General features: G+C 39.1%; 1 protein-coding gene across 12 annotated transcripts in view; it reads left to right on the top strand.

Moving 5' to 3' along the window:
- Positions 1 to 27,869, top strand: part of DTNA (dystrobrevin alpha) — a 280,781-nt gene that overhangs the window by 213,993 nt on the left and 38,919 nt on the right. For 4 of the 12 annotated variants that reach the window (XM_036874581.1, XM_036874584.1, XM_036874585.1 and 1 more), the window contains exons 10-11: positions 1,834 to 1,958; positions 6,417 to 6,500. In XM_036874581.1, the coding sequence (XP_036730476.1) occupies positions 1,834 to 1,958; positions 6,417 to 6,500 (209 nt within the window). Of the gene's footprint in view, positions 1 to 1,833; positions 1,959 to 4,303; positions 4,313 to 6,416; positions 6,501 to 7,856; positions 8,139 to 15,579; positions 15,658 to 16,220; positions 16,314 to 26,689; position 27,869 lie in introns of those variants that run through there. The other 8 variants (XM_036874580.1, XM_036874578.1, XM_036874582.1 and 5 more) reach the window with 6 other exon arrangements.

The raw sequence follows: 27,869 nt of genomic DNA on the forward strand, positions 1-27,869 counted from the left end.
TCTAGGAATTATTATGGGGAACTGATATTCAGTGCAAATATATTAATTGTTTAGCACATGTCAGATTATGAGTTCAAGTAAGAGTTCTTCACTAAGGCATTGTATACTGAGGGCTTGATGCCAGTTCAAATGCCACCCATCACTACTGGCTATATCACATGCTGAGAATAGATATACTAGCACAGATCATGAAATACCATTTAGTACAGGACGCTGGAGGAAATACTTTCTATTTTCTTATTGTCAGCGTATTAGCAATTTTCAAATATGTTCTATTCCAAGTCCTAGAGGGTTGGTGATTGTAGACTAATTGTTTGTAATTGTTGTTTTATGTAAATGCTGAAGTCAGATAAGGAGCCTTTTCTTAGGGGTTGTGAACTCTGCAATTATATGGCAGGACAATGTCTTTACAGAGCAGGATCAGAATTCTCACTAGGACAAAGGAGCCCCAATGTTTATGGGGTGAAGAGCCATTGTTACTGCTGTTTTAAGTGTGCTAAGAATTACACCTCCTAGCAAAAGCCAAAGAGGGACTTCTTGGACAATGTCCCCATTGCTTAGCTTTTAAAAATGAGGACAGGGGCTTCCCTGGTGGCGCAGTGGTTGAGAATCTGCCTGCCAATGCAGGGGACACGGGTTCGAGCCCTGGTCTGGGAAGATCCCACACGCCGCGGAGCAACGAGGCCCGTGAGCCACAACTACTGAGCCTGCGCGTCTGGAGCCCGTGCTCCGCAACGAGAGAGGCCGCGATAGTGAGAGGCCCGTGCACCGCGATGAAGAGTGGCCCCCGCTCGCCGCAACTGGAGAAAGCCCTCGCACAGAAACGAAGACCCAACACAGCTAAAAATAAATAAATGAATAAATTTATTAAAAAAAAAAGTGAAAGGGAGATCAGGCATCTAGATAGTTCAAGAGCTAAGGAGGAACTGTTAGGATGTAGGATTCAAGGATAATTAAAAAAAAAAAAAAATGAGGACAAAAGTCACTTCGTTATATTGCCAGTTATGGACTCTATGTGTCAAAGAAAGTGACAAAATGATAAATCGCTTCTCACAGAAAGGAAAAATTGGGGTAAAGATTTATTATATGTGGTAGACTATTTTTGATAATCTTGGCTGTGAAATTTTAAAATAAACATTCCACTGGTCCAAATGAAAAAGAGGTAGCATGATGCTCTGGAAAGAACATAAACTTTAAATTCTACAGACTCAGATTGAAGTTCCACTTTTCCTTCTAACCGGATGTATCCAGCCACTCCTGAAACATCTTGTCCCTGGATTCCCGCAAAACCTCCTACCCATCTCCTTACCTCCATTCCCATCCCCTCTCAAACCTTTTTCTGTTCTTAAAGAGAAGCAATCCTTCTAGAATCAGGTCACCTCTGAGATTTAACCTGTTCATTGTCTCCCTCTGCATTTGAGGTAAAGACCACAGTCTTGGACGCGGCATATAAGACTTCAGTGGTCTCCCTCCTGCTTTCCTCTCCAGAACAGGGTCTCCTGTCTTCCTCCATCTGGAATTACCTTCCAGTCCCCTGAGTATTGTCAGAAGGACCCCTGCTGTTCATTAAGTCCCAGCTCAGACGTCCTGAGCACAATGACTGCTTCCAATTATCACAGCATTTGCTGACACTGTGCAGCCCGAGGCAGTTACCCTGATGGCTAATTCCAAGCATGCTGGTCCCAGCAATGAGCAAAATCCTTGACTTAGAGTAGATTATCAAAGAAGATTTCCTGAATGAATGAATGGATATCTACTATGAAAGCAAATCATCTGATGAAATGTTACATAAATGTTGATTGTTATCACTTGAACCTTTCTTCTTCCTTCCAGAAATCACCCGCTAAGAAGCTCACCAACGCGTTAAGCAAGTCTCTGAGCTGTGCTTCCAGCCGTGAACCTTTGCACCCCATGTTCCCTGACCAGCCTGAGAAACCACTCAACTTGGCCCACATCGTGTGAGTATCTCTACCCTCCAGGCTGAGAGACAGCTTTCTTCACTGCTGCGTGTGCAGATCCATACAAAGACAATTAATTTCCTATTAGTTGTCAGGGACCAAGTTTTAAATTTTATTGTCTTAAAAAAAAAAGAGTGAAAGTCATGTTATTATAATTTTTTTCGTGGAGAGGTATACAGTACTTCTGCCCAGATGTACAAGTATGCCACACTATATAATTTACCTTGAAGTGGAAAATATTCAAAAATTTTATAATTGTAAAATAAGGATGTTATTGGAGTTCGCACAATTGGACGTTAATAATCAACGGAATTACCGTAGTCAGGAAATTTTAAAGCACACCGTACCTTAACGTCATGTGTGCTTTGAGTCCCAAATAGAGAAGCCCTCTGTTTCCTTTCTCTGCACAGCCAGTCATCTTAAAGATGCCAGCAAACCTAGAAATCATTGCTGTTGTTGTTGTTTTATCCCAAGTTACATAACTTTAGAAGAATCATGGCCTGTGCAAGGGAGGGTTGAAGAGGGGGTATTGGAGGGGAAATTCATCCAAAGTATGTGTGAGTTTGGGGAGCAAAGGGAATTGGGCCAAGGAACAGTGCTACCACCCACCCCTTCCACCTCCCAAAAGCCTCATGTCGGGGGACCTCTCTCAAGCCTGGGTGGCTCAGAAAACAGAGGAGGCTTAGGTAGAAGAAAGTATTTCTTCCTTGGTGTTATCTTGGGCTCAGAAGAAGAAAGAAGTTCATTACCTACTTTGGGGCACAGTTAGGAGTTACGTAGTCACAAGTGCCTCAGGAAGCCTCTAGAACAGGCTTTTCCCCTCCTTCTGAACTGCCTTTCATCGTGCGCACTTCAGCACGACCACCTGCACTGCAGGGCCTGTGTTTGCCTGTTGACCTCGAGAGGTGGGCTGTTGGGACACATGGGTGTTAGGAATCCACCAAGGCAAGGTTCACGCTTCAGGCGGATGAGAACATAACCCATTAGAGGCACTGTGGTGCATCTCAGAGCCTTAGGAAAGCAACCACTCTTTTCCCTAATGGACATAAACAGATCCCATCAAACCACTGTGCTGCAGCATGTCTGTGGACTTTGTATAAATCCCACAGGGCTTTGTTTGGTTTACTCTGGGTGTGCGCTGAGGGTTCATTGCCCCCAGCAATCCACACAAGTCTGGAAGCATCCACAAACAAATGTAAACTGATTCTGTAGAATGTGGTTGACTTATTTTTGGAAATTCTGCTCCCCAAAATAAGCCTCAAAGTAAACCAGGGGTAAAGAAATCTGGGAAGTGTCCCAAAGGACCAATCACTTGCAGAAAGCGAGCTCATACGAGCTGTTCTCCTAAAGTCTTGACTTACTTCCCCATAGCCAGGGACGATCACTTAGTTGCTTGCGAATGAACAAAACGTAAGTGAGAGTAGGTCTGGGCTCTCTGAGCTTGGCCACGGAGTCACTGTCTACCAGCCCCCTTAGGGGTTCCCCCCCAAGAGAACAGCATTCAATCTGAGCTGATGGGTGTGGGGAAGGTAGGGAGAGGATGGGGGTAAACAGCCTGGCTCTAAGAGCTTTGCAGCAAAACAGAGTTAGGATGGGGCCTCCCACTTGGAGACAGAATTAAGAAGCAAGGCCAGGGACTTCCCTGGTGGCGCAGTGGTTAAGAATCCATCTGCCAATGCAGGGAACATGGGTTTGAGCCCTGGTCCGGGAAGATCCCATCTGCTGTGGAGCAAATAAACAGCCAAAAATTAATAAATTTAAAAAAAAAAAATGAGAAGGAAGTGAGACCATGCCACACAATTTGGGTTCCATGGAGAGTTTCAGGATTCCCCTAAAATTCTACATGAAATGTGCCTTTTTCTGCTAAAAGTTGCACGTTTAACCAGATTCTTAAAATAGTCCTTGAATCAGAACACTGATCTGTACTCACGGATAATATATTTTTCCAGGGTGAATGTCAGTTTTAAAAGACAAATTATACAAAACATTTAATTGTTGAAATAACACGCAAGAAATTCCAGATGCAGAGTGGCCAATCTCTATTAGAACAGATTTTTTACTATTTTTTAGCTTTAGACATTTTTCTATTTGTTATTCTGATGTTATTGCCCTGAACAGATATTTATGTTCCTTTTTTTTTTTTTTTTTTTTTGGATGGGAATATCTAAGACTTCTAATCTTAAAGTATGCTGTTCATTTAGCTCTTCTAAATTATCATAGGCACATAAAAGCCACTTAAGTAGTGGCATTTTGGTGTTTTGGCATTTGTTCTTAGCTCTTATATTGCTTGTAAATGTTACCATGATTAACTGTCTCTATTCTATTCAATTTTTTGCTGCCTAAAGAGATACTTGGTAAGTCAATAGTCTTTAGTGTGCTTATAAAGACTTATAAGTGGTTATGAGACACAAAACAGGTGAGAGATATGAGGCTAGTTTAAAACTAATTCTGCCTTTAAGCTGAGCACTTTGAGTTTATGAAAAGAATGCCAATTTTATAAAAATGTCCTTTGCAGACATCTTGTCCAGAAAGAAAACTTTGCACTAGGCCTCTGCGACTTTATCTTCTGGAGCTATTTCTTTTCCATAAGACTAAATATGTCTAAAATTCCCAATGTGACCTATTTATTAGATAAGGTAACTTGCCATTTGATTGTGGAGGAAATAGGTCCCTTGGAAAACTGCTCTTTGGTGCCAAGGTTAGCCATTCTGTGTCCCAAGTTCAACATTTTCGTGATGAACGTTAAATGTGAAGCCATTTACTAAGGAACTGCAATTTCGGCTTTGCGGTGACCAGGTTCAATAGAGTAAATTTACCAGACTAGTTAAAAAGCATTCCAAATCCACTTGTTTTCTCATTTCCTAGAGACACAGCAAGAGGGGAACATTAATAAAAAGACAAAAGAAAACCAGAAATGTTGTCAAGTTGATTTTTTTCCACTTTTTTCAAAGTTAAAATGAAGATATTTCATTCTGCCTACTGTTTTAAAATCTGATACACCTAACTTTTCAAAATTCACAGAGCACATTTGTTTGAAATTAACATCCTTCTTATAAAGTGAAAGTGTCCTGCTCAAAGCAGAATTAGCTTTAAACTAGTCTCATGTATCACACACATCCTAGATAAGTAATATAAAACACTAAGCTAGTTTTCAGAACTTCGGCTAATATGTTCAGAGTAGATTAAATACTGAACCTGCTATTTTGACCTCACTCAACAAAGAATGTGTCTTTAAAAAATCTGAGAACACAGTTTAACATCAGGTACTGAGAACCAAAAGTGTCAATGAATTTTTGCATGTAGTGCTGACATTTTATAACCTGCCTTGCATCATGTCCATTCCCATAAATACATTGGGACAAACAAGTCTACCTTTTTCACGGAATCTCTTCATTGTAGAATCCAAACTAACTCTGGTTTCCTAAGATAAAAATTAAACCTTTACAACTTTTGGCTCTTAGTCAAGTTGACACAAATAGATTCTATAGGCTACTGTATTCATGTTTCATCTTCAAAAAATTCTGTACTGTCAAACTCATATATAGAATTATAGTGAAACAAAAATTTCCTGACTCAGAATGCTGCCCTGCCCCATCATCCATCTTCTGAACTCTAAATTCCACCTCATTGTACCGCGGAACATCTTACAGTGAACCTAAAATAAGACTAAAAACAGCTTGGAGATGAGATGGGGATCTTAGCTCTATCATTTTACCTGAACTAAGACATCAGTTATAAGAATGAAAATTGAGACAGTGGAGGACAGACATGATGCAGTTGGTGTTTAAGGTCGTGGACAATTCCGGGGAATATTGAACCCTATTTTCCTTCTCTAATCATATGAAAAAAAAGTGAAGTTTTGGGGATGCCTTGCACTATATGTCCTATCATATAGATCATCCAGATAACAGAAAGTCAGTAAATCCCTGTGGTGCTTAATTGTGTCTTCACTTAGAGCAAAGAGCGAAGAAGGCATGATACGATTTTGCAGCTGGGTCCTTACAGGCCCGGGTATCCTGGAAGAGGGCCATCGTCATGGGGAACACAGGAAGTTTCCAAAGCCTCAGGAATCTTCCCCTTTCCAAGAGGATGTAGATTCTGATTATCATCAAGTTTTCTGAGCTTCTCTCTTTAGGCTGCCTCAAAATCCTCATTCTATCTGAGAATATGACTCAATGAAACACCAAGGCTCAAAGCTTACGAATAAATGTTCCTGTGGTTTCTGGAGATCTTCCCCGCAATGCTTAAACAGACACTCTGTCTTCTCAAGGAAATGTAACTTCCCAAAACACTTCAAGAATTGAATTGGAAAATATAAAATTCTGTGTTGATCCTGGGTAAGATAAGAACTCTGATCTTACCAGCTCCTTTCCTTGAGAGATCGGATAGTTTTCAACTTGTGACTTTTATTTGTTTTAACTTTCCATCCATTTTCCATTTAACTGTACTTCGTTTTAGGCCACCCAGACCTGTAACCAGCATGAATGACAGCATGTTCTCCCACTCTGTCCCCTCCTCAGGAAGTCCTTTTATTACCAGGAGGTAAGTTCCAACCCTATTATAAAATAAACCTTCTCTTTGGTAATGAGCCTTGATTTTGTGGCAAGAAAAATATTCTCATTTAAGCCAAATGTGGAAGATTACTGTTAGAAACTAGTTTGTAAATATCTGTCACAAGTTGTTAATTTCATTCATTTGGATGCGTTTGAAGAGGGCTAGGATGGCTTTGGGAACGAATGTCACTTCTGGAAACTTGCATTTACAATCTATCCACAGTAAGAATGCAGGGTATATTTAAGTTTTACTACTGACACACATGCATTCTGGCTCATTGAGAAAGTCACGTTTATAGCACTTGGAATGGCCCATTTAAGCCGGGGAATTGGAATTTCAAGATGCAACGGGGAATTACGATGGACATTCTGAAACATCTCATAATATAAAGCTCCAGATATAAAAGAATCTTCTTCTTAGTGAACTCTAGAGTTCCTGAGGCTAGAGGCTCAAGACCAAATTTGGAAATATAGTTTCTACATAAGTAATTCATGGATAAGAACAAGAACTTTAAAGAAAAGAGGGTGGATGCGTGTCTCATCTTTTTGCACAAAGATCCACTGCCCTGTAAGCAAACAGGTGAAGCAGATACTTCTCCTAAAACTAGCACAATGAATAGGCAGGGGTCAAGAGGTACTCCAAGTCATTTGATCAAATATCACAAATAAAGCACCAGAGAATTTTTTTAAGGAATACATGGAGAAGGCTCACAGGAAGGCAGAAACAAAGGTAAGGACAATTGGAGTGAGTAATTGAATGTAAGATTTCAAATGCCTTTCAGTAGGAAACAAATGGCCTCATGTTTCAAAAACAAACATAATCAATCTTTCCCCCAAAGAGTTGCTGAGGTACCAATTTCCCTGTAATATCCTGGTACGTTCTAGTGAAGATTTGCAGACAGTGAGACTCAGAACACTGCTGATTTTTTCTCCGAGTTCCTGGATTTGTCCATCAGCAGGAACCTGAGATGAAGGTGTTCCCCATAATTGTAATCAGCGGAATAAACAGAATGCGGTGTTTCCCACTATAAATTAAGCAAGTCTGTCGCAAATAGAAATGGGAAGGCAACTGAACTGCATAACACCCACAGTGAAATCCTATGGTTGAAGCCCAGTATATTCCTCTTAGCACTCCCTTTCAGAACCACCAGCAGATTAAACCACATTTTCCAAAACAAAATCATAAACTGTAAAGTCTATTAGAAACATGGGCCTGTGCCTCTATCTTGGGACGATCTGGCGTGATGTTAACAAAGATATGCTTTTATTAGGAAGCTCTGCATTCTGCAAATGTCAAGCAGAGATAGACCCCATCCTTACTGAAGGTCATTTTATATCATTTCAGCTTGGACGGTGCTTTATGATGGATGCGTCTAGATGGATAACATGGCTTCTTCTACTCTAAAATATTCCCATAATATTTTGAGCTGTTCTGGTTCCTCCAGGGGGCATGGTACCCCAAAATATGATCATTTCCCTTTCTTCCCATTTTCAGTCCTTCTAGAATGTTCCCTCTGAACCTCAAGCACGTTGTTTAAAGTTTGCAGTTCTTCCTGTCATCACGGAGGTTGGCCTCTGGTTTCTGTTTTAAGGGTGCCGTTCAATAAAGCTGTGTACACTGAACGTCTTTCCTCTCTGAGTGGGCCTTGCTCTGTCCATGGGAGGTTTTAACGGGGTCTCATTGTTTGCATCCCTCAGGTTACCTGAGGGGATGAGTGCGTCCAGCCCTGTGGCTGAGGAGCATTCGCTCATAAAGCTGTATGTAAGTCAGCTTGACCACAGCGCACGGTCAGTATCCCAGCCCTGAAGCACTAATCGTAGTAGCAGTTCCATAGCTAGACCGCTAGTCCTACTTCATCACTAAAATCCTCTTGTAGTACGCTTTGGTGGAGATACAGGTCTTCTGGGGTTTCATGAGATTCCATTGAGAATTTCCAACTTGAGCTGCACTGCTCAGCTCTTTTTCTCTTTTCCACTTTTCAACTTCTTTTATTGATTTTATGTCTTCATGCCAGTATGTATGAGATGAGTAAATGTGAAGAGTACCATGTTGGATCTCCTTCTCTGGATGATTCTCTGCTTTGGTACAGTTTGCAAGACCCCAGATGGTGATTCCTTAGACTCTTGTATTAAAGAGCCTCTTGGAATGATTTTAGCACTAACTGGGTGAGATCAGGACAACATCACATGGTTGGACCATATTACAGTAAAAGACTTGAGGACTTACATCTTTCTGTCCTCCTGGGCCTGGGCCATTTTCCCCCAGGTAAGGCAGTCTGATTCCTATTAAAGTAGCAATTTCAAAACCGATTTCATCCTCTTAGTGTTTAATTTCTACCGGTTGATAATGCTGGTGGTGATCCCCTGTTTATTTCTTAGCCATGTCCATACGCTAAGGTTGATGGAAACCATCGTGCCAAATGTAGGCATAAGTTAAAGGCCCTAATCTTCCTACAGTTGGAACTTAACCAAAGAAATAGGACCTAGAGCTCTGCCCTCACTCCTACCCCACCCCAACTGCCCCTGTTAAAATCGGATAAAAACTAAAACCTAAACAAGCCAAGAGTGGTGCTGGTCATTGTTGAGGCTGCATTAAAAAAGTAAGGAAGTTTGCCATGCAGATACTTTATTTAGCCTGAGTTTTTGGTCTTTGGTATTGTGACAGATCTTACAAAGATAAAGTAGAATGAGGATGAATTGAAATCACTACTCCAGGATCCTCGCTACAAACTCCTGGCATTCCTCACCTGGAGTCCTTTGCAGGCATACACTTTGATCTTCAAAAGGCACTAGGGCCTATCTTTGAAGTCTTTTGACATCCTGGTAACCTAACTCACACAGATTTATGAGGGTATACTACCACCATCTGCCCCATCCCCTGTTCTGATATCCGTTTCTAGCTATATCCTTGAGTCAATTTTCCCTTAACTTAAAAGAGGGAATTCTCAAAGGCACTCTCTCTTAACCCTTTGAAGTCTTCGTGTGTGTGTGTGTGTGTGTGTGTATGAGTGTGTGTGTGTGTGTGTGTGTGTGTGTATACTCAATGCTGATTAGCAGTTAGGCACAGTATGGGTCAAATGACACAATTCATGGACTAATTCACTTCATTCATTTTCTTGATCATAACTATATCCCTAAACCTAGATTGTTTTCTTATAATGCATGAATTTATAGGAAAAGAACAACTAGATCAACGGAAATTTATCATCACCACTAGGAAAAGAACGCCAATATATGATGTATGATTGGGCAGCCAACATTAAGCTTATGAAAGATAGCCTGCCATTACGGCAAATATTATTGCAAGAGCTGACCACAAAGCCCTTCTCCCCCTCACTGCCCACAGCATTATGCCTTTCAGTTTCTGCTGTTGGCATCAGTCCCCCTTTGTAAAATCTTAATTATCTTGCCAAAATCCTCACCTCGTTCATGTGAGAGAGCTAACCAGTCCTTTCCATTTGGAAAATGTTTCATTAGTTATGGCTATCATGGCCATTTCTTCATTAGCTACAATAAGGACATTCTAAAAATTTGAATGGCTAGATAATTTTACCTCCAGTTTTAGAAACTTCTCTTAAAGATTTTACAGATATTTTTATAAATGCAACCTCTAAAGTCTTAACCACTCACAAAAAGAATCACTTTGGCTATTATATCTAGCCAGAACTGATCACTCTCCCAAATATTAGAACATTGCTTATGATTCAAGAGTGTGTTGAACACAATCTAATATGCTATTTTCTGGTTTGTCTGAATAGCATTTGGTTAATTACTAATACTGTATTAGGTCCAGGAGTGCATGTGGGGAAGATACACTGCCTTCCCCACGCACTTTCCAAATCCTGATTCTTCCCAATGGAACAGCCTTTGTGAGTTATTTTTGTTGGTTGACTGGTTGGTCAGTTGGTTGATTTGTTTGGGTTTTCAACTACAGAAAGGCTAATTCATGTGTCTTTTTCAGTTTTTTCAAATACTTTGCTTTCCCAAAGAGTCTTTACCTAATAACCCAGATTTTTAATCTGACATATAATGTTCAAACTAAATTTTAAACATTTCTGTTTTAGTAATCAAAAGTGAATAGAAATAAAATTGAGGTACTGAATTCAGACTTTGCTTCTGAAAACCAGTTTTCTCCATGCTCAATATTTTCTAAGATTAAAGCCCATCCCTTTTCAGTCAAGAAGGAAGGTAAATTTATAAATCAGCATCATAAAATAGATGCATTTATAAATAAACCTCAACTGAAGATTTCTTCATTCTTTTCACACTTTCTGGGCATGTTGTATGAAATTTGAAATAAACACTCTCTGCAAGTAATTATTTATTCCATGTAGCCCCAGAGCTCCACTAATATGCTAGATTTTTTTCAATCCTGAATTAAACTGGTGTTCTCACTCAACTCTATTTCCTATACTAAAATGTTAGTGTATAATTAAATCTGCCGTCACCTCTTCTTCACTTTGATAACCTTTATTCTCTTACTAGAGTTGCTTTAGTTGCTGTCTGTGTGTGCTCTGTACCCAGCAAACTTTTCTAGAGCGTCTCTTGGCAAAAACACAATTGATACAGCTTGATACTGTCTGGGGGACAACACAGTAAATGTAGTGAATCAAATATGACCTAAGAATTATTATTTCTTCCACAGTACCTGCTTAAGAAGGTTTGACTTTCATGCCAGCCTGAATTGATGACAACTCATTTTCCCACTGAGACACTAAGCTATTTTTTAATGCTTGTTTGCTGATTTGCGTGTGGCAGATATTTTATGTTTCAGATCAAAGATGTTGAAAGCTAGAAAACGAAAGGGGCAAAAGATTTTTTCAAGAAATTATCACTTGGTAAAACTGACTTGTGGACTCTTTTTTATTTAAAACTAATTTATTTAAATTAGTTTGATGACCTTGGTATAGATTGTGTTAATTACAGTGAGAAGCAAAATGTTATTCCCAATCGACAGTCAGCTAAGGAGGGAGCCAAGTTTACAAGTCATTCTTCACAAGCCCAAACACCAACAAGTTTATCAATCATTTAAGAATCAATAAAAAAGTAAATATCTCTTCTTAATTTGCCATGGTTCAAATATCATTTTCCATTTAACCATTGTGATGATAATTATGCCACATTACATAATTTGTTTATATTACATTGTTGCTCTATGCAGGACTTTTATTTAAATCCTTTTATTTTCATGTTCAATAAAAGAAAAAAATATTTGGCCAGAGCTAATATAATAACACAGCATAAGCAGAAGTGGTTTTTAAAACTATATGGCAGGTTTAAGCAAAAATCCAGGGAGCATTTGTGTGTGATTTTGTTACCTTAGAGTACCCCCAAAATGCTTGCACTTAAGCAAAATCCTGGCATCCGTTGTCATCCTCCAAAGCTAAAGGGTGAATTTAAATAAATAAATATGAAATATTTTGAAATTGTTCTAATCTTCCAGAACACATTATGCCAGTGTGTGTGTGTGTGTGTGTGTGTGTGTTTATGAAAATTTTTGGAAGAAGGCCATTTATCTTTACATATGCTCTTTTCCAGAGTATAAAAAGGAATTGGTGAGAAAATAAGAGAATCTGTTTTTTAGAAAAGAATAATCTAAAGGAATATTTCCAGCCTCTTTTCTTTCAGCAGAACACATGAAATTCAAATTTCACCTTGTCATACCCTCCAGGGTATGATTGTCACCACACCCAATAATGAAAATATGTGTGCTGAAGGAGGTGTTTATACATTGGCAGGGCCTGGTGAAAAGGAAATAACGACAATAAGAAAAAGAGAGGTGTATACACACAATTTTAGGGATGGTAGCGTTGCTTCTCCTTGGGACTCAGATTAGAAAAGATTTATCACCCACAGTCAAGAGGAGCCCCAGGTAGTTACCAGTTTCCGAGGTAAAAAGGAGGAATGCATTTAAATTTGAAGAAGGGGCATGCAGAAGATGGAGAAGTTTCCAGAGCTAGGGTTGCAGGAAAGCCATTGGCACGTTTGGATGCACTGACATGCTGGAAGCAATCACTTCTTGATAAGACCCTAGGTTCCAGTGTTGCCTGATCCCAAAGCCCACAATGAATTGGAAATATCACCAAACTTCTCCAAGAAAACTGCCAGAGCTACAAAATGAAAGTTTAAACATCCAAATTATTCTATAAAATATCGTGAGTGTACCTTGCTTTGAAGAGATTATCATAAATTACCTGACGTCACTACCTTTGCAACAACTCAGGAGAAAATTTTTTTCACTTTGCTTCCCTTCTTCAAGCTCCTTGGGAGCTGCAGAAGAAATTCTGGTGAAGATACTTCATGTGAACAGTCTTTATAGACCCAAGTTTTAAGTGAAACCTGCCTCCTGGTCTGCTCTCTAAGTTCTTGATCCATTTCATTTAGAAAGAGTGCTTTTTTTTTTTTTTTTTCTTGTTTTCATCATGCACTTGGCTTCCTCTCTACGTGGTCATGTTTTCTGCTTCCCAGAAATAAATGATTAGGAGGAGAATTCAAGGCGAGTTCTAGGTAGTACAGAAACTATGTGGACACTGAGTACCAAAAGTCAGAAATGCTCTTGGCACTAGATGCTAACAGCTTTAGCAAAATGAGGTAAATGGTTTATTTCCACAAACTCATAAATGCAGAGAATATCATCCCCATATATTCCAAGAACTGGTTTTCCCAAGGATGCATATCGGAAAGGAAAGGAACATGAAAGGATTTAAATGATGCCTTCGAACCAGCACTGGCAAGGGCCAAGGCAAAGAAAATGACAACGAAAGGACAAGACGTGTATCTGGAGACATCTGCTCATCCCTTTGCGGAAAGAAGGGACTTGGAAAGAGCAGGGGAGACAGGCAAGTGGCGTAGAGGAAGGAGAGAGGGGCCCAGAGAACTGGAGAGAAAGAAAGAATGAGCCACCAAAGGAAAATCTGGGGAACTGCTCACTTCCTGCTACCAACCCTGCACCATGCTGATGTCAGCAGGGTTCCTCCAGTGCTCGTTAGCAAGTGGTGGGACACACTTCTGCAGCTTTACTGACACATCACCTTTCTCCCATAAGACATCACCAGAGTAACTTATAACAAGCATATCCTCGTGGTTGATCCTCCCATGTTTCTTTTTTTTTCTTCTTGCACATTCATCATCAGAGGTTGTAACTGTATAATTATTAGGCCTTTGATTTAAGGAAATGACACAATTTCTGGGATTCAAGGGGAATGGTAGCGTATGTAACAAGGCAGAGAAATGGTTTCATTTGGAGGGAAGAATTCTTAATATTTCACACAGTGTTTTGAGTGGTTTTACAGGGATCTGAAATCAATTATGTAGTGGGTAGGTCTATCTTGTATTATCAAAAAAAAAGTTGGGGGAGGTGATTGGGCAGCAGTGAGACCGTAGTTACTGGATAATGAGCTGTACTTCAGGAGACAAGGTTTGGAATGCTGTCTTGGAGGGATGGTGGGAAAACATCAACTCCAATGGCTTAAGATGCTTATTTGCTCCTGATGGGCAGGTTTCATAGTCTTTGAAGGTGCAGATCAATATGCTTTAAAAAAAAATTAACTTCATCAGGAAAGCAAATTCTCCTAGAACATTAATTTCATTTTTAAAGTCAGTTTTGTTTGTATGCAGTTGTACTTTTTGAGTAATAGGTGCATTCCTGAAAAGCTGAGTAAAGTCATAATATTCAACAAACATTAATGCCTACTCTATACTAGATGTTTTCTTTATAGATCAAATTTGATTTTAAATTTACCAGAAGCCTCACTATTTAAGGAATCTTGTAGTATATACTATTATAAAGTATATACTAAAACAAGAATTCCAATTATACTATGCATAATTATAAACAAGAATTATAAAACAAGAATTCCAATTATACTGTGCATAATTCTAATGTGATATTCATTTATAAGTTGCTATATTTTGTGCCTTGTGGTCTGAAAAAGTGGTACTTTGTAGTAAACCCTTAAAACTTTTAAAGTTTTTAAGATTTTTAACTGCTTTATTAACCATTCTTATATAGATTTATAACTTCTTGAAAAGTTATGGAAGTTGGTGGTAAAAATCTAATAATTTCAATGCAAGTAATTAAAAACTAGGTATTCAAACAAAGTCAGACACTTAATTTTTGTATTCTCCATGAAGGGAGAAAGGGATAGTTTTAAGTACACCAGTGCTGCAGGGCAAATTTTTAACCTACAAAAGAACAAACTTTCTTTAAGCACATTACAAGTACAGTTATAATACTAAGAATCAGTATCATATTTCCCAATGAACATGCCTATTCCTTATAGTTATAAATTCATTTATATTATATAAATTTGGGTGCCTTTGGCTTGGCCACACTTTATCATTATTTATATTTCTATTTTCCTTTAATAAAACTACGTTAAACTTTTTAAATTTTCATTAAAATTCCCAATTAAAGTGAGTATTCTTCCTAATAAATCTAAAATGATAAGAATTTACCCTATTGATTGGACTCTTCTTCACCAGTTATAGACACAAGGAGTATGAATATATGTTTATAAGGCTCAAAGGTTTATTTCTCTGTTTCTCTGAAAGTTTTTTTCGCAGCTTCACAGCCAAGGTCAGGTGACTTGTGCCTAAAGTAGCAAAACACTTTCAATATGACACCAATCTCTAGGTAATTTTCAATTCTCTGTTCAACACAGAAAGTCGGAGAATAGAGGGCAGGCTGGAGAAATAAGCTTCTTGTGTGGGATCTGCAGGCTGGCAGGACTTAGTGAACTATTGGACTGTGTACAGGATAGTCTGTCATGAATGCTGAATGAATTGTCATTGTGTCTGGGCATATGCAATCTATTTGTTTAGCAAGCAGCAGAGGTCAAATCTGGGATCATAGTGGCTTGTGTAATTGTAATTGTGGTTCTCAGGCCAGGTTGCTACTCCTAGTTCAACTATGTGGAAATCTGAAAACATCTTGAACATTTCAAAGTAATGAAAGAGCTGTCCAAATGGAGCTTGGAAGTAGTCTTGGGAGTTTCTGTTGCCAGTTTCTATTCTCGAATGCATTGCCGAGTTTACGCTCTTCTTGGCTTTCCCATCTTATTAACCAGCTCTCCTCCCAAGGACAGTGAAGTCGAGCAGAGCAAACTGCTGGCTAGGGCTGCTCCAGCTTTGCTGAAGGGCAAAGGGTAAGTTAAAGCCAGAGTGTGCTGGAACCCTGCATTAACTAAACTAAAAATGCTGATTTCTTGTGTCAAAGATGCTTTGTGTTTGAAAGACCATCTTTGATTTAGTCAAAGCAGCTCTGTTATAACCCCATTAACAGCATCAAGTAGTTATTTTGAGTAGACACATCTGTGTTGTTATTCGCTTTCCCTGATTCCCTTTTCTTTTTTTAAAATGACTAAGCTTCAGATTTGATTTTCCCAAGGATAATCTTTGCTTGCAACCTATTTCAGTGTATTTACTGTACAAATGAATTTCTTGCCCTTAGTGGTTTGAAGAATGCAATTCTGTTTTCTTAAAAGTTACTTGACCTAAGTGGAAATCTATTTTTAAAGAGAGTGAAATGGCATTGTGAATTTCATTGCTTGGATTTTGCTTGTGTTTTTTCATAGAACATCGCTTAGTTTTCCTTTACTTGCTTGGTTTTCTAGATGCCTTTTCTACCGCAAACTCACTCCTACCTGCCCTGCTTATTTCTGTCCACCTGTCCTAACAACACCTTTTCTTTCCTCCTGCCCTGTTTCAGGATACAGTACAGTCTGAATGTGGCAGACAGGCTAGCTGATGAACATGTTCTCATCGGGTTGTATGTCAACATGCTCCGGAACAACCCATCATGGTTAGTGCAGGTTTGGCTGCTTGACTGTCCTGCGAGAGGGGAACAGTCTGATCTCTTGACAAGCAGTCTCAGCAAGGGGCAAAGTCACTGGATGCCAGAGGTGTCCCTAAAGCATTTTTATAACTGATCCAATTAAAATGTCTTGTGATATTACTTTGGACACTGCCCATTAATGTACCATAGAATTCACATTTTTGTCTATATCTTAGCTAAAGGGACAACTCGTGTAAGCGGGTGCTGTGCTAAATATTAGCATCTAGGGAGATGCAAGACTCTGGGTCCCACCGGTCAGTTCTGTGTTACATGTGCCATGTCAAATTACTACATGACGGTGATGCAGGAATTTGTCTTATTCCAAGGACTTGTGTGTTTCTACTGATTTGGAGAACAATCCTCCATTCCCTTAAGATAGAAGTGAAGAAGAGGAAAAGTGATAGGATGGGATTATGCCATGGAAATCATTTCATCAACAATGATAAGAGCGGGAGAAATTGTCTTTCAACTCTTCTCTTACAAATATTTCAGGGTAGCCATCCTGATACAGCCTACTTTCAAGTCCCACAGTATTCAAAGCTTACTTTCCAATGTGTTAAATGCGTGAATTCAGATAGCCTTATGTAATAGAATAAAGGCATTCCTAGAGTTTTTCCCTTTCAATTTTAGTTGTGACACAGGAGATTCCTCCCATTGGTTCAAGTTAGTTAATAATAAATATACATTTTCAATTTGAATGAAAATAAATGCACAAACTGTATAATTATCATGTTTCATCCTAGTTTAGACAACTGTTTTACAAACATGTTTAGCAAACCAGTTCCTTAGAAATATTCGATTTTACTTAATAACCCTAATACATTTTCTCTGAACTAAGAGCCTATGGATTTTTTGCCTTTATAACTATTAAGTGAGCCAATGGGTTAAATTGCCTTTAAAATTGGTCCCCTTTCTTCTACTGTGTCACAGAAAGCATCCCTCAAACATTTGGCATTCATCACCCTCACCACTTGGTATTGTTAACCACTTCTTTGTTTCCAGAACTTTCCTCCCTTGATGCCTTAGAACTATTTTTTGCAAGATTAGTACATGAGATGACTTTAGGTGATACACTGATGAACATTTATTTGTTTTAATAGTTATATATTTATCTTAATTTGTATTTTTTTTAATATTTGTATATAACCAGTGTACTGGTTTAATTTTATACTATATGCTACTCTTTCAGGAGATAAAAATGCACTCTTCAGCTAAGCCCATCTCTTTGTTCAAATTTTCCCAGCTTGTAGATCGAACAGTTCCTCTTCTTTCTTACATCTCAGCCTCTCAAAACTACAAGTGGAGTGATGGTTTTCATCTTATTCCCAGTGAATTTGGTTCCCCAATGTTATATGGTAGCTGAAAAAATAGAACCAAATACTAAATTAACCCCCCCCCCAAAATTTGTGTTGGTAATCTTCAAAGCAGGGTATAGTCGATAAAGATTCAACCATGTCTGAATGCAATGATGTGATCTCACACCCTGTCCTCTCCTGTCCTTTGGAGTGTGTGTCCAAAATCTAGCACACTCTGGTTATTTCCACCACTCTTCTTTGACCTTTTCTTAATTAAAGTTGTAACAGAGAAATCTCCAAAGAGGAAAGTGCAGAGTTTGTCACTCCCAGCCTTTTTCCCACCTCAAGTGGTTAATCATATTGACTTGATGGTCACTTAAGACCATAAAACTGTCTCAGTAGAGACACCTTACATCGACTTGATGAAAGATAGATGTGACTTGTATTTTGAAAACAAAGCAGAATTTAAGACTGATCAATGAAGCTGACTCGGTTTTAAAACCTACTGCCCTCCATAATTCTCATCACTTTTTTCCATCCTTAAAAAATTCCAACTTCTCTTTTCTCATTTTGTTCCTTCCCTTTCCTTTCTGTTTAATTAGATCCTAACCATTCCCCACACCTGCCAGGATTCTGTAAGTGATGCAGTGATGTCTCCCCTCCTTTATCATCATTATAGCTCTGATGCTTAACCGTCATTCAACTGTGGTGAGATCTGTAATGGTAGTAATCACAAGAGCCACCATTTTTTAAAGCATTTGCCTCATGATAAGCACTGTGTTTAAAACTTTATTTACATAATTTCCCCTGGTCCTTAGATAAGCCGGTAAATACTCTCATCCCCATTTTATCGATCAGTAAAGGTATCAGTTTAGAGAGTTTACATGACTCTCCCACAGGCACATAGCTACTGCACAGTGGGGCCGGGCTTTCAACTTTTATCTACCTGATCCCAAGCTCATAACCACTGTGATACATTGCATCTTTTAAAACCTACATAAATGCATGCCCTCCAGAAAGCTCTTCTGGACATTCCACAACTGCATCCACCACACCTCTATTTACTGAAATTGCATATCCCATTATATTATTTGTATTTCATTTTAACAAATATTTTGAGCACATACTAGTAATAGAAATAGTGGTTGTTCATAAATTACCAATTATGTATTTAGTTCTGTGCCTTGTGATTTCTCGTTTTAGTTGTAAGCTTCAAAAAGACGAAAATTTTCTCCTCAGCCTCTTGGACCCCATCACAGCAGCCAGAATATGAATAATAAATTTTACATTTATGAAGTGCTTCAAAAATGACAAAGCCCTTTCCCACACATTATTTAATCTGCTTTTCAAAGCCCTGTAGGTTTGGATATTATTATTGCCATTTCACTGATAAGAAAATGCCGGTTACAAGACATTAAGTGACTTATCCAAGGTCGCCTGCCAGCAAGGTCTTCTGATATTGAGTCTCATCTGTTTTCCACCTCATACCTCGGCCTTCCTGTCTGTGCACCCTTCATGAGATGGTCTATAAAGAGGAATCTAATAGTTGTTCTTGCTTAAAAGGTGTGTTTTTGTGAGTATTCATATATTCTCCTAATTCACTCGGTGTGGGAGCCTTCTCCCCTATATCAACTGCTTAGCACAATGGGAAACTGACTCATCTGTAAATAGTCTGCTGCTAAATTAAAGATATTCTTATGTGCCCTTGCTGGTTCTGATGTCAGATAAGCCAAATAAATAAACTGTAGATCAAGGGAGAAGTCCTACTGTCTTCCTAATTCCTAAGTGAAGTTTTAAAAGCCTGAATGGTTTTCAAGCACCTTCTTCATTGGGGGAGGAGGGGTCTCAGAGTTATACAGTGAGGGCTTTTTCTGGCCTCTCCTAAAGCTTATCAGGTGCCCAGGCTTGCTAGTGGTTTATAGGACAGATGGTGGCAGGCAGACCAAAGGAGGTTGCAAACCAGCCCAGAACTTCCAACTCTAACCATAATTTTAAGCCTTGATACATACCAGTCAGAAGCTTCTGGCACGTTTCTCTCCACTCTGAAAAGGCCCCTTGTGTAAGGGAGGGAAGCAGTACAGTGAAAGGGTACAGTCTATACTTTGATGTCATGATCGATTGCTGTCACTTTGTTAGACCCCTGATCTCATATAATTAGGTTGATATCTGTCCTGCTTATGTTTTTCTCAAGTACTTTGTTAGACCCCTGATCTCATATAATTAGGTTGATATCTGTCCTGCTTATGTTTTTCTTAAGTACAAGAAATGGGACATTTTGACACCTATTTCCGGGTTTCACATATGAGGTCTAAGTTGTTACTTGCTCACTTGCTTCCTTTAATAGAGTCCTATGGCACTTAGTTCACAGCCCAGACCCATCACTGGGGCTGCAAGCTAGTGTGATCTAGCCCTCGCCTACCCCTCTCCCAGCCCCAGCTCTCATGGGGTTCTCCCACTCAACCACAATATTTAGTCACATCAGCTTTTCATCAGTTCCTAAAAAAAATGCCTAAAACTGCCTCAAAGACCATGATACTAGTTCTTCCCCTATGCCTAGAACATTCTTCCCCATTTTCCTCCTTCCCTTTCCTTCCACACACACATGAACTGGCTCCTTCTCTGGCTTCCAGACTCTGATTAAAGGCACCTACCTACTCAGGTAGGTCTCCCATATTAGTCTGATCATGGGATACTATTTATTTCATTCTTGTCATAACTGTTATCACTGGTTCCTTGGTTGGTTGGTTCACTCCTACCTTCCTCTTATGGTGCAGACCTTCTCAGACTTGTTTACCACCATCTCTCTGGCACCTAGCACAGTGCCTGGCACACAGTAAGTGTCCAATAAATGCCCATTGATGTTGGAGAATATTGATAGTGCTACAGATATAAAATTCCCTCTCACCCTAAACAAAATTGTTAGGAGTCCTCAGAAAATCTTTTTTACTAGAGAAATACTTTTTGCTATTAAAAGATCACCTATTATAAATTAGCCCCCATGGCATGTTATCAAGCTTAATTTTGAAATCCATAAAAAAAATAAAAAAATTAAAAAATGAATAAATTAGCCCTGAAATTGAACATTTAGTGTAAGAGTATAAAATAGGTGAAAAAGTAAAGTATTAAACTTGACGTAGGTAGAAGTGATAAATGTGGATAAAGACGAGAAGCAGCAATTCACTGATGTGACAAAAGCAACTAATAAGAGGCAAAAAAAAAAAAACTAAAAGTGATGTTGAGCAAAAAAATTTTTTTTTAATTTTTTAATGTTCTCTGACCTTTTCCACTTTGTATCAGTTCACTATGGCTACTGTAACAAAGTACAACAGACTGCGTGGCTTGAACAACAGACGTTTATTTTCTCACAGTTCTGGAGGCTAGAAGTCTAAGACCATGGAGCCTGCAGGGCTGTTTCTGCTGAGGCCTCTCTCCTTGGCCTGCAGATGGCTGCCTTCTTGCTACGTCCTCACATGGCCTTTTCTCTGTGCACATATATCCTTGGTGTCTCTTCCTCTTCTCATAAGGACACCAGTCATATTGGATTAGGCCCCCACCCTTATGACCTCATTTAACCTTAATTACCTCTTTAAATTCCCATCTCCAAACACAGCCACATTCTAAGGCACTGGGGATTAGGGCTTCAACACGTGAATGTGAGGAGAGACAATTCAGTCCATAGCATGCTTCTACACTGAATCCACTGAATTGTATGCCTTTAATATTTTTAATGTGTAGGCTAAGATTTGACTGACTCTTTTCAGTAAATGTTGTGATTTTGAAAAGTATAAGTTTGTTGCAACCTGCAGAGAGGAAAAAGAAATTATTATCCATACATATTGAAAAGTATCTTCTTTTATGAGTTTTCATTTCCTTGTTAACACTACTCCTTTTCTTCTGTAAAATGTTTAGGACCTTCAGTTATAGAACTAGACTTCTGAGAAAAACATTTCCTTAGAATCCTAAAAATGTAAACCTTCTGAAGAATGTCACACCACCAATGCACGTATTTGCATGAGCTGCACTGTACTCACAGAGGTTTTCTCAGCATGATCAATCAGATGATAAATTGATTGTAAGATGAGTTCGTTTCCCTGTTATAGATTCTAATATATTTTAAGTTCCCATGGAAAATGAGAGTTACACTACAATCTGATGAGGTTATTGACGTAAATTAACTAGCGTGGTACTGGGAACATGGGAATAATTCATTGTTAGTTCCTCACTTAATTTTGAATCGAGTGAAAGGCACATAATAAGTTAGATTTTAAATCCCATTTTGGAAAACCTGTCCGTTGTAATATGGTAGAAATAAACTGATAGCTCATGTATGTGCATCAATATTGAGTTGATGAACTTCAGAGTATGCTTTCTCCAAACATGCTAACATAAAGAATTCAGAATGGGACATGGTCTCATATGTTGCTTGATAAATTGTACAAAAGGGACATTTTGATTAAAAACTCATGGCGGTATGCAACTTTGTATGAGGAGCAAGGAGAAATAAGAGAAGACTATCACGGTTAAGCTAACTCCTTCCTTTGTTCAGGAAATCAGAGATACAAAGACCACCTATTGCTTCTGTAAAATCCTTCATTGATTCAACTAAACTGTTTTTCTTCTTTTTGATATAACCTAGAATACTGGCTGGTAACCAATCATATTTTCTTGAGCAAAAAGGTAATTTATAGATAAGGAAGTGATGGAGCAAAAATGGTCATACCAAACAATATTACCTGCTTTTTATAGGTAAGAGTGAAAAAGAATACTCCCATCGAGTCGTACCATGTACCCTGGCACTGCTGTAAACACTTCACATGGCAATCCTCCCAATAAGCCATGTAGTAAGTTACCACTGTATACCTGTTTTATAGGTGAGGAAATTGAGGCACAGAGAGGTTAAGTGATTTTCCCAGAGTCACACAGCTAGTGAGAGGGCTAGGGTTTGCATCCAGAAATGATCCAGCCAACCTCCCACCCACTCTTGCATCACACCGCTACCAGTGGGAGCTTACCTCTCTCAGACACCATCTGCTTTCCTAATCTTTAAAACAACAACAAAAGGTGAGCCAAAAGAGAATTTGCCATTACAGGGGGTGGAAAAGATCTACTGTTGATAAATATGAATGAGTATAATGACATTTCTATGAACTTTAACAACTATACAAAGCAGATAAGGAATCTGTATGCAGCCATAGAATGTATCTTGATTTGAACTCTGCCAAATGTAAAGAATTTGTTGGATTTTGGATGGTACGGCTAGTGTTAAAATACAGTATTTCATTGTATTCTTATGATTTTCCCAAAGTGCTGAGGATGCAGGCAGAGCCAAACAGGATATAGAAGAGTTGGGCCAAAGACCATGACATTGCAAGCTTAAGTGAGCCAACCTTTATTTGTTCTTTTGTCCAACTAATTCTTGGGTAGTTCCTGCTATGTTCTAAGCACTGTGCCAAACACTCAAGTTCCAAGGGTGAAGAGACTGAACCATTCTGTCCTCAAAGAAGTTACAGTTTAGTGAAGGATAAAGACAAGTGAAAAGGGCAATTAAAATGCAAGGAGAAGAATGCAACATCATTTATAAAGTAGTCTTGCTTTTTTTTTTTTTTTTTAGCAATAGAGACGCAGACATAGAGAATGGACTTGTGGACATGGGGGGAAGGGGAGGTGGGATGAACTGGGAGATTAGGATTGACATATATACACTGCCATGTGTAAAATAGAAAGCTAGTGGGAACCTGCTGTATAGCCCAGGGAGCTCAGCTCAGTGCTCTGTGGTGACCTAGATGGGTGGGAATTGGCGGGGGGAGAGGTCCAAGAGGGAGGCTATATATGTATACATATAGCTGATTCGTTTTGTTGTACAGCAGAAAAGTAACACAACATTGTAAAGCAACTATACCCCAATTTTAAAAAAAGCAAAGAGATAACAGCTATAACAAGGGCAGCAAAGTGCAGAGGGCTATAGAATATATAAGGAGCAATGGACCTGAATTTGGAGGTTGGACATGAGGGCAGGAAATGGAAGCCAAAGCCAATACCAGAATGAAGAGGAATTAGCCAAGCAGAAGTGGGTGGAGGAGACAGACCATTCAGGACAGAGAGAATATGGTTCATGTGAAGAACTTCAGTGTGTTAAGGACACGGGGGTAAAGGATGAAGCTAGACTATGCAGGACCTTATAAGTCTTATTTAGGAATTTGAAAAATGAGAACCTATTAAGAATTTTATGCATAAGAATGTTACAGCCAACTTCACTTTTAAAAGATCGATGACTTGAGGACAGGAAATGAATTGGAGGAAAGAATAACTCTCGAATCAGAGTGAACTATTGAGAGGACTTTACACTCATTCAGGATGAGATGACGGTGGCCTGGGCCACATTGGTGACAGCTGGAATGGAAGGAAATGGAGGAATTTGTGAATTTGTAGAGGTAGAAGGCATGGCCTTGGTGGACGATTATAACATAGTGGGTTATCAAAGTCAGGGTCTTGATAAAGGAGTTTGAAGGCACCTCTATAGAGAAGCCATTGTTATGGTAAGTTGCTTTATTATTATTATTATCCATGAAGATTCCTATGGCATTTTGCTCTCAACCAACTGTGAAAGACAGGAAATACCCTGAGAAAGTCATCTTCCGCTTAAGTAATAACTAATAATGCCTTCTCAGGCAGTAATCCTCCTAATAGCTATTTGCATTTTAATAAAAGAGTAGTGACACTTAATGACCTTAAAAAGTAACCTCTAAAGTTCCTGGCACCGTTCAGACAAATGGAAAAAATATTAAGGAAAAATGAAGAAGTATTTCTGGTGCCCTTTAGATCACATTATTATTTGTGTTTTTTTTTTTTTCGTTTTTTTTTAAACATAGGTGAATCTCTTCATGACTCAAGTGTAGACAAATATATATTTTTTTACATTTATTCTGATTTTTTTTTCTTTTTTTCTTTTTTTTTTTTGGCCACATAGCTTGTAGGATTTTAGTTCCCCAACCAGGGATTGAACCCGGGCCCTCGGCAGTAAGAGCAGGGAGTCCTAACCCCTGGACTGCCAGGGAAACAGGCCTGCAGAGAAACCAGAGAAATGTGAACAAACCTTGAGTTCCGAGAAATCCCTGCTAAATCACAATTTAGGAAGCCCTAGCTCAGCTGGGGCCACTTGAGTTTCCTAGATGCCATTTTGAAATCACTAGCAACAGACGCTGGCCGTGTATTAAGGCAGAAAGTGGAGAGCTTTCAGCGTAATAGATTTCCCCATTCTGAAATGCAGTCTACACAGCAGCCCCTTTTTAATTCCTCATGGTCTTGTAACAAGATTACTGATTATAAAGTCTGGAAATGAATAGGCAGGGATGGAGACAATGTTGGAATTGGTATTTCTTTAATGATTTAGGGAATTATTGGCCATTCATTTTCGACTATTTGTAATTGAAGTCTTGAAATAATGGAATTTATTAGGGGAACGCCTCATTCACCCTTGTATAATGCGAACGTACTGAAATGGCACATGTGGACTTATAAATCGTTTGTGTGCACAAAGGGGCAATACATCACTCCACCCCTCATTCACTCGGTGCTGGAGGAAGGAGAGGCAGGGGAAGTATGAGTTATAGCTTACTAGATGAAACCCCATAACTTCCCTTCTTTCATTTCCAGGAGGCTTTTTTTTTAATATAACCTTCATATTATTTATACTTGCTGGTCATTCATGATAAAAGGCACTTTTATCATGAGGTTTTTTATCAAGGTTTTTTGTTATTATTTATTTATCAAAACACTCACAAATGTTTTTGACAAAGTCACTTTCAGGCATTCAAACAGATCATCGTGCTGGGCTTGGAGTTTTGGGCCTTGTTGTCTACACAAACTGTGTTGAGTTAGGCCTATGGTCTCTAATACACCAGCCAGAAAATGACCAATGTGTTAAAATCAAATTGAATTATTTCTTTTGGGGTGGTTTTATGTTTAAAGTAAGGGCAGCGTAAACTTTCACTTTCTCATTGAAGCTGTAACAAGAAATTCACTTATTATTATTTTTTTATTTTTTATTTTTTGGCTGTGTTGGGTCTTCGTTTCTGTGCAAGGGCTTTCTCCAGCTGTGGCAAGCGGGGGCCACTCTTCATCGCGGTGCGCGGGCCTCTCACTATCACGGCCTCTCTTGTTGCGGAGCACAGGCTCCAGACGCGCAGGCTCAGTAGTTGTGGCTCACGGGCCTAGTTGCTCCGCGGCATGTGGGATCCTCCCAGACCAGGGCTTGAACCCGTGTCCTCTGCATTAGGAGGCAGATTCTCAACCACTGCGCCACCAGGGAAGCCCCTCAGTTACTATTTTTAACCACTGCAGAGGTCAGACGTGTTTTATAACACATCTGCTTTTCTTTTTATTTATGTATTTATTTATTTATTTATTTTTGGCTGTGTTGGGTCTTAATTGCTGCGCTCGGGCTCTCTCTGGTTGTGGTGAGCGGGGTCTACTCTTCGTTGCGGTGCGCGGGCTTCTCATTGCAGTGGCTTCTCGTTGCGGAGCTCGGGCTCTAGGTGCACGGGCTTCTCATTGCAGTGGCTTCTCGTTGCGGAGCACGGGCTCTAGGCGCGCAGGCTCAGTAGTTGTGGCTCACGGGCTCTAGAGCACAGGCTCAGTAGTTGTGGTGCACAGGCTTAGTTGTTCTGCGGCATATGGCATCTTCCCAGACCAAGGCTCGAACCCGTGTCCCCTGCATCAGCAAGCGGATTCTTAACCATTGCGCCACCAGGGAAGTCCCAATACATCTGCTTTAAACATCTGTTTTAAAGCATCCGTTGTCCAGAACTAATTTGGCCTTTTGCTAGTAAAAGTAGTTTCTTATTCCAACTTTAAATTTTTATGCTGGTTGAAATCTCAATCCACTGGGATTAATACTACACATAGGTGAGCCCTGAATCCTAGAATATCTGTCTTAAGGGAATTTGTGTGAAAATATCACAATGCTATATGGATATGAAAAATGATGTCTTTTATGGCTTACATTTGGGGTTCATTTCATGTGTTTAACTTTTCCATTTTATTTTCAAGATCTTCTAGAGCCTTGCTACTCAGAGTGTTGTCCTTGGACCAGCAATACCTACGTATCTTGAGAGCTTATTGGAAATGCAGATTCTGGGGTCCCATCCTACCCCACCATCCCCCACTCCAGAATCAGAGACTGCATTTTCACAAGATCCCTACGTGATATGTATACACACTAAAGTTTGAGAAGCCCTGCTCTAGATAGCTGTTGGATGGTAGATGACATTTTGAAGGAGCCAAGAATCATTAATGAATCCGAACAGGTTACTTAAGAGGCAAAATAATAATAAAATTGTATTACCTAATATTTTTGAGCATTTAATGTGTTCTAGGCATCATACCAGCTTGATGTTTTTTACATGCATTGTCTCATTTGGGCAGCAGGAAAGTGAAGACTCTTTTTCTGAGGATGAAGAAGTGACTTGGTAAATGGAGAAATTCAGGAATATTCTAGGTAGGATACGGTAACTTAGAGAAAAGGGCTAAATCTAGTGGAAGAATTCAGGATAAGAACAGGTATAGTTTACATATGTGAGGAATATAGACTAGCGCATAGATAAGGGAAACAGGAATATTCTTCCAAATGACCAGAAAAAAATGTTACAGTAACGGATTCCACCAAGCAGAGAAGAGCTACTTGGAAGTGACATAGCTAATATGCTGAAAGCGCATAATGATTTTCATTCATCTTCTCACTTTAGAACAAAGGTTGAAAGACTATGTTGCATGTTTACTGTTTATGTAAGTGTACAAATAAATAATATAAATGTATATTACTTTATATGGATCCAGGTCTTTTCGGTGGATAATTTTTACAACCTTAACACTGGCATAGAATTGTGTCATTTTTAATGTATAACCATGAGTATTAATTTTTTTCTTTAAGGAACAGGCTTAAATATAAGCCAGTGGAGAACATAAGCATATTTGGGGATTGAGAGGAACTGGTTTCTAATCTTGATCCTGGCCTGATACTCACCATAATAACTGATAAACTAAACTATGACCAACTAGTCTATTAACAGGATTAGTGTTACTGGTATGTTTCACAGAATTTTCTTTTTGGTGGCACCCAAAACTTAGTCTTACGTGAAGGGCTTTCTGAAATATCAACTCTCTAGGAGAGTTGAAAATGCTTCTATTTGCATGAGTGTTTTTAAGGGATCAGATTATTCTTATTCTAATA

The sequence above is a fragment of the Balaenoptera musculus genome, chromosome 14, assembly GCF_009873245.2.
Source record: "Balaenoptera musculus isolate JJ_BM4_2016_0621 chromosome 14, mBalMus1.pri.v3, whole genome shotgun sequence".
NCBI classification, from domain to species: domain Eukaryota; kingdom Metazoa; phylum Chordata; class Mammalia; order Artiodactyla; family Balaenopteridae; genus Balaenoptera; species Balaenoptera musculus.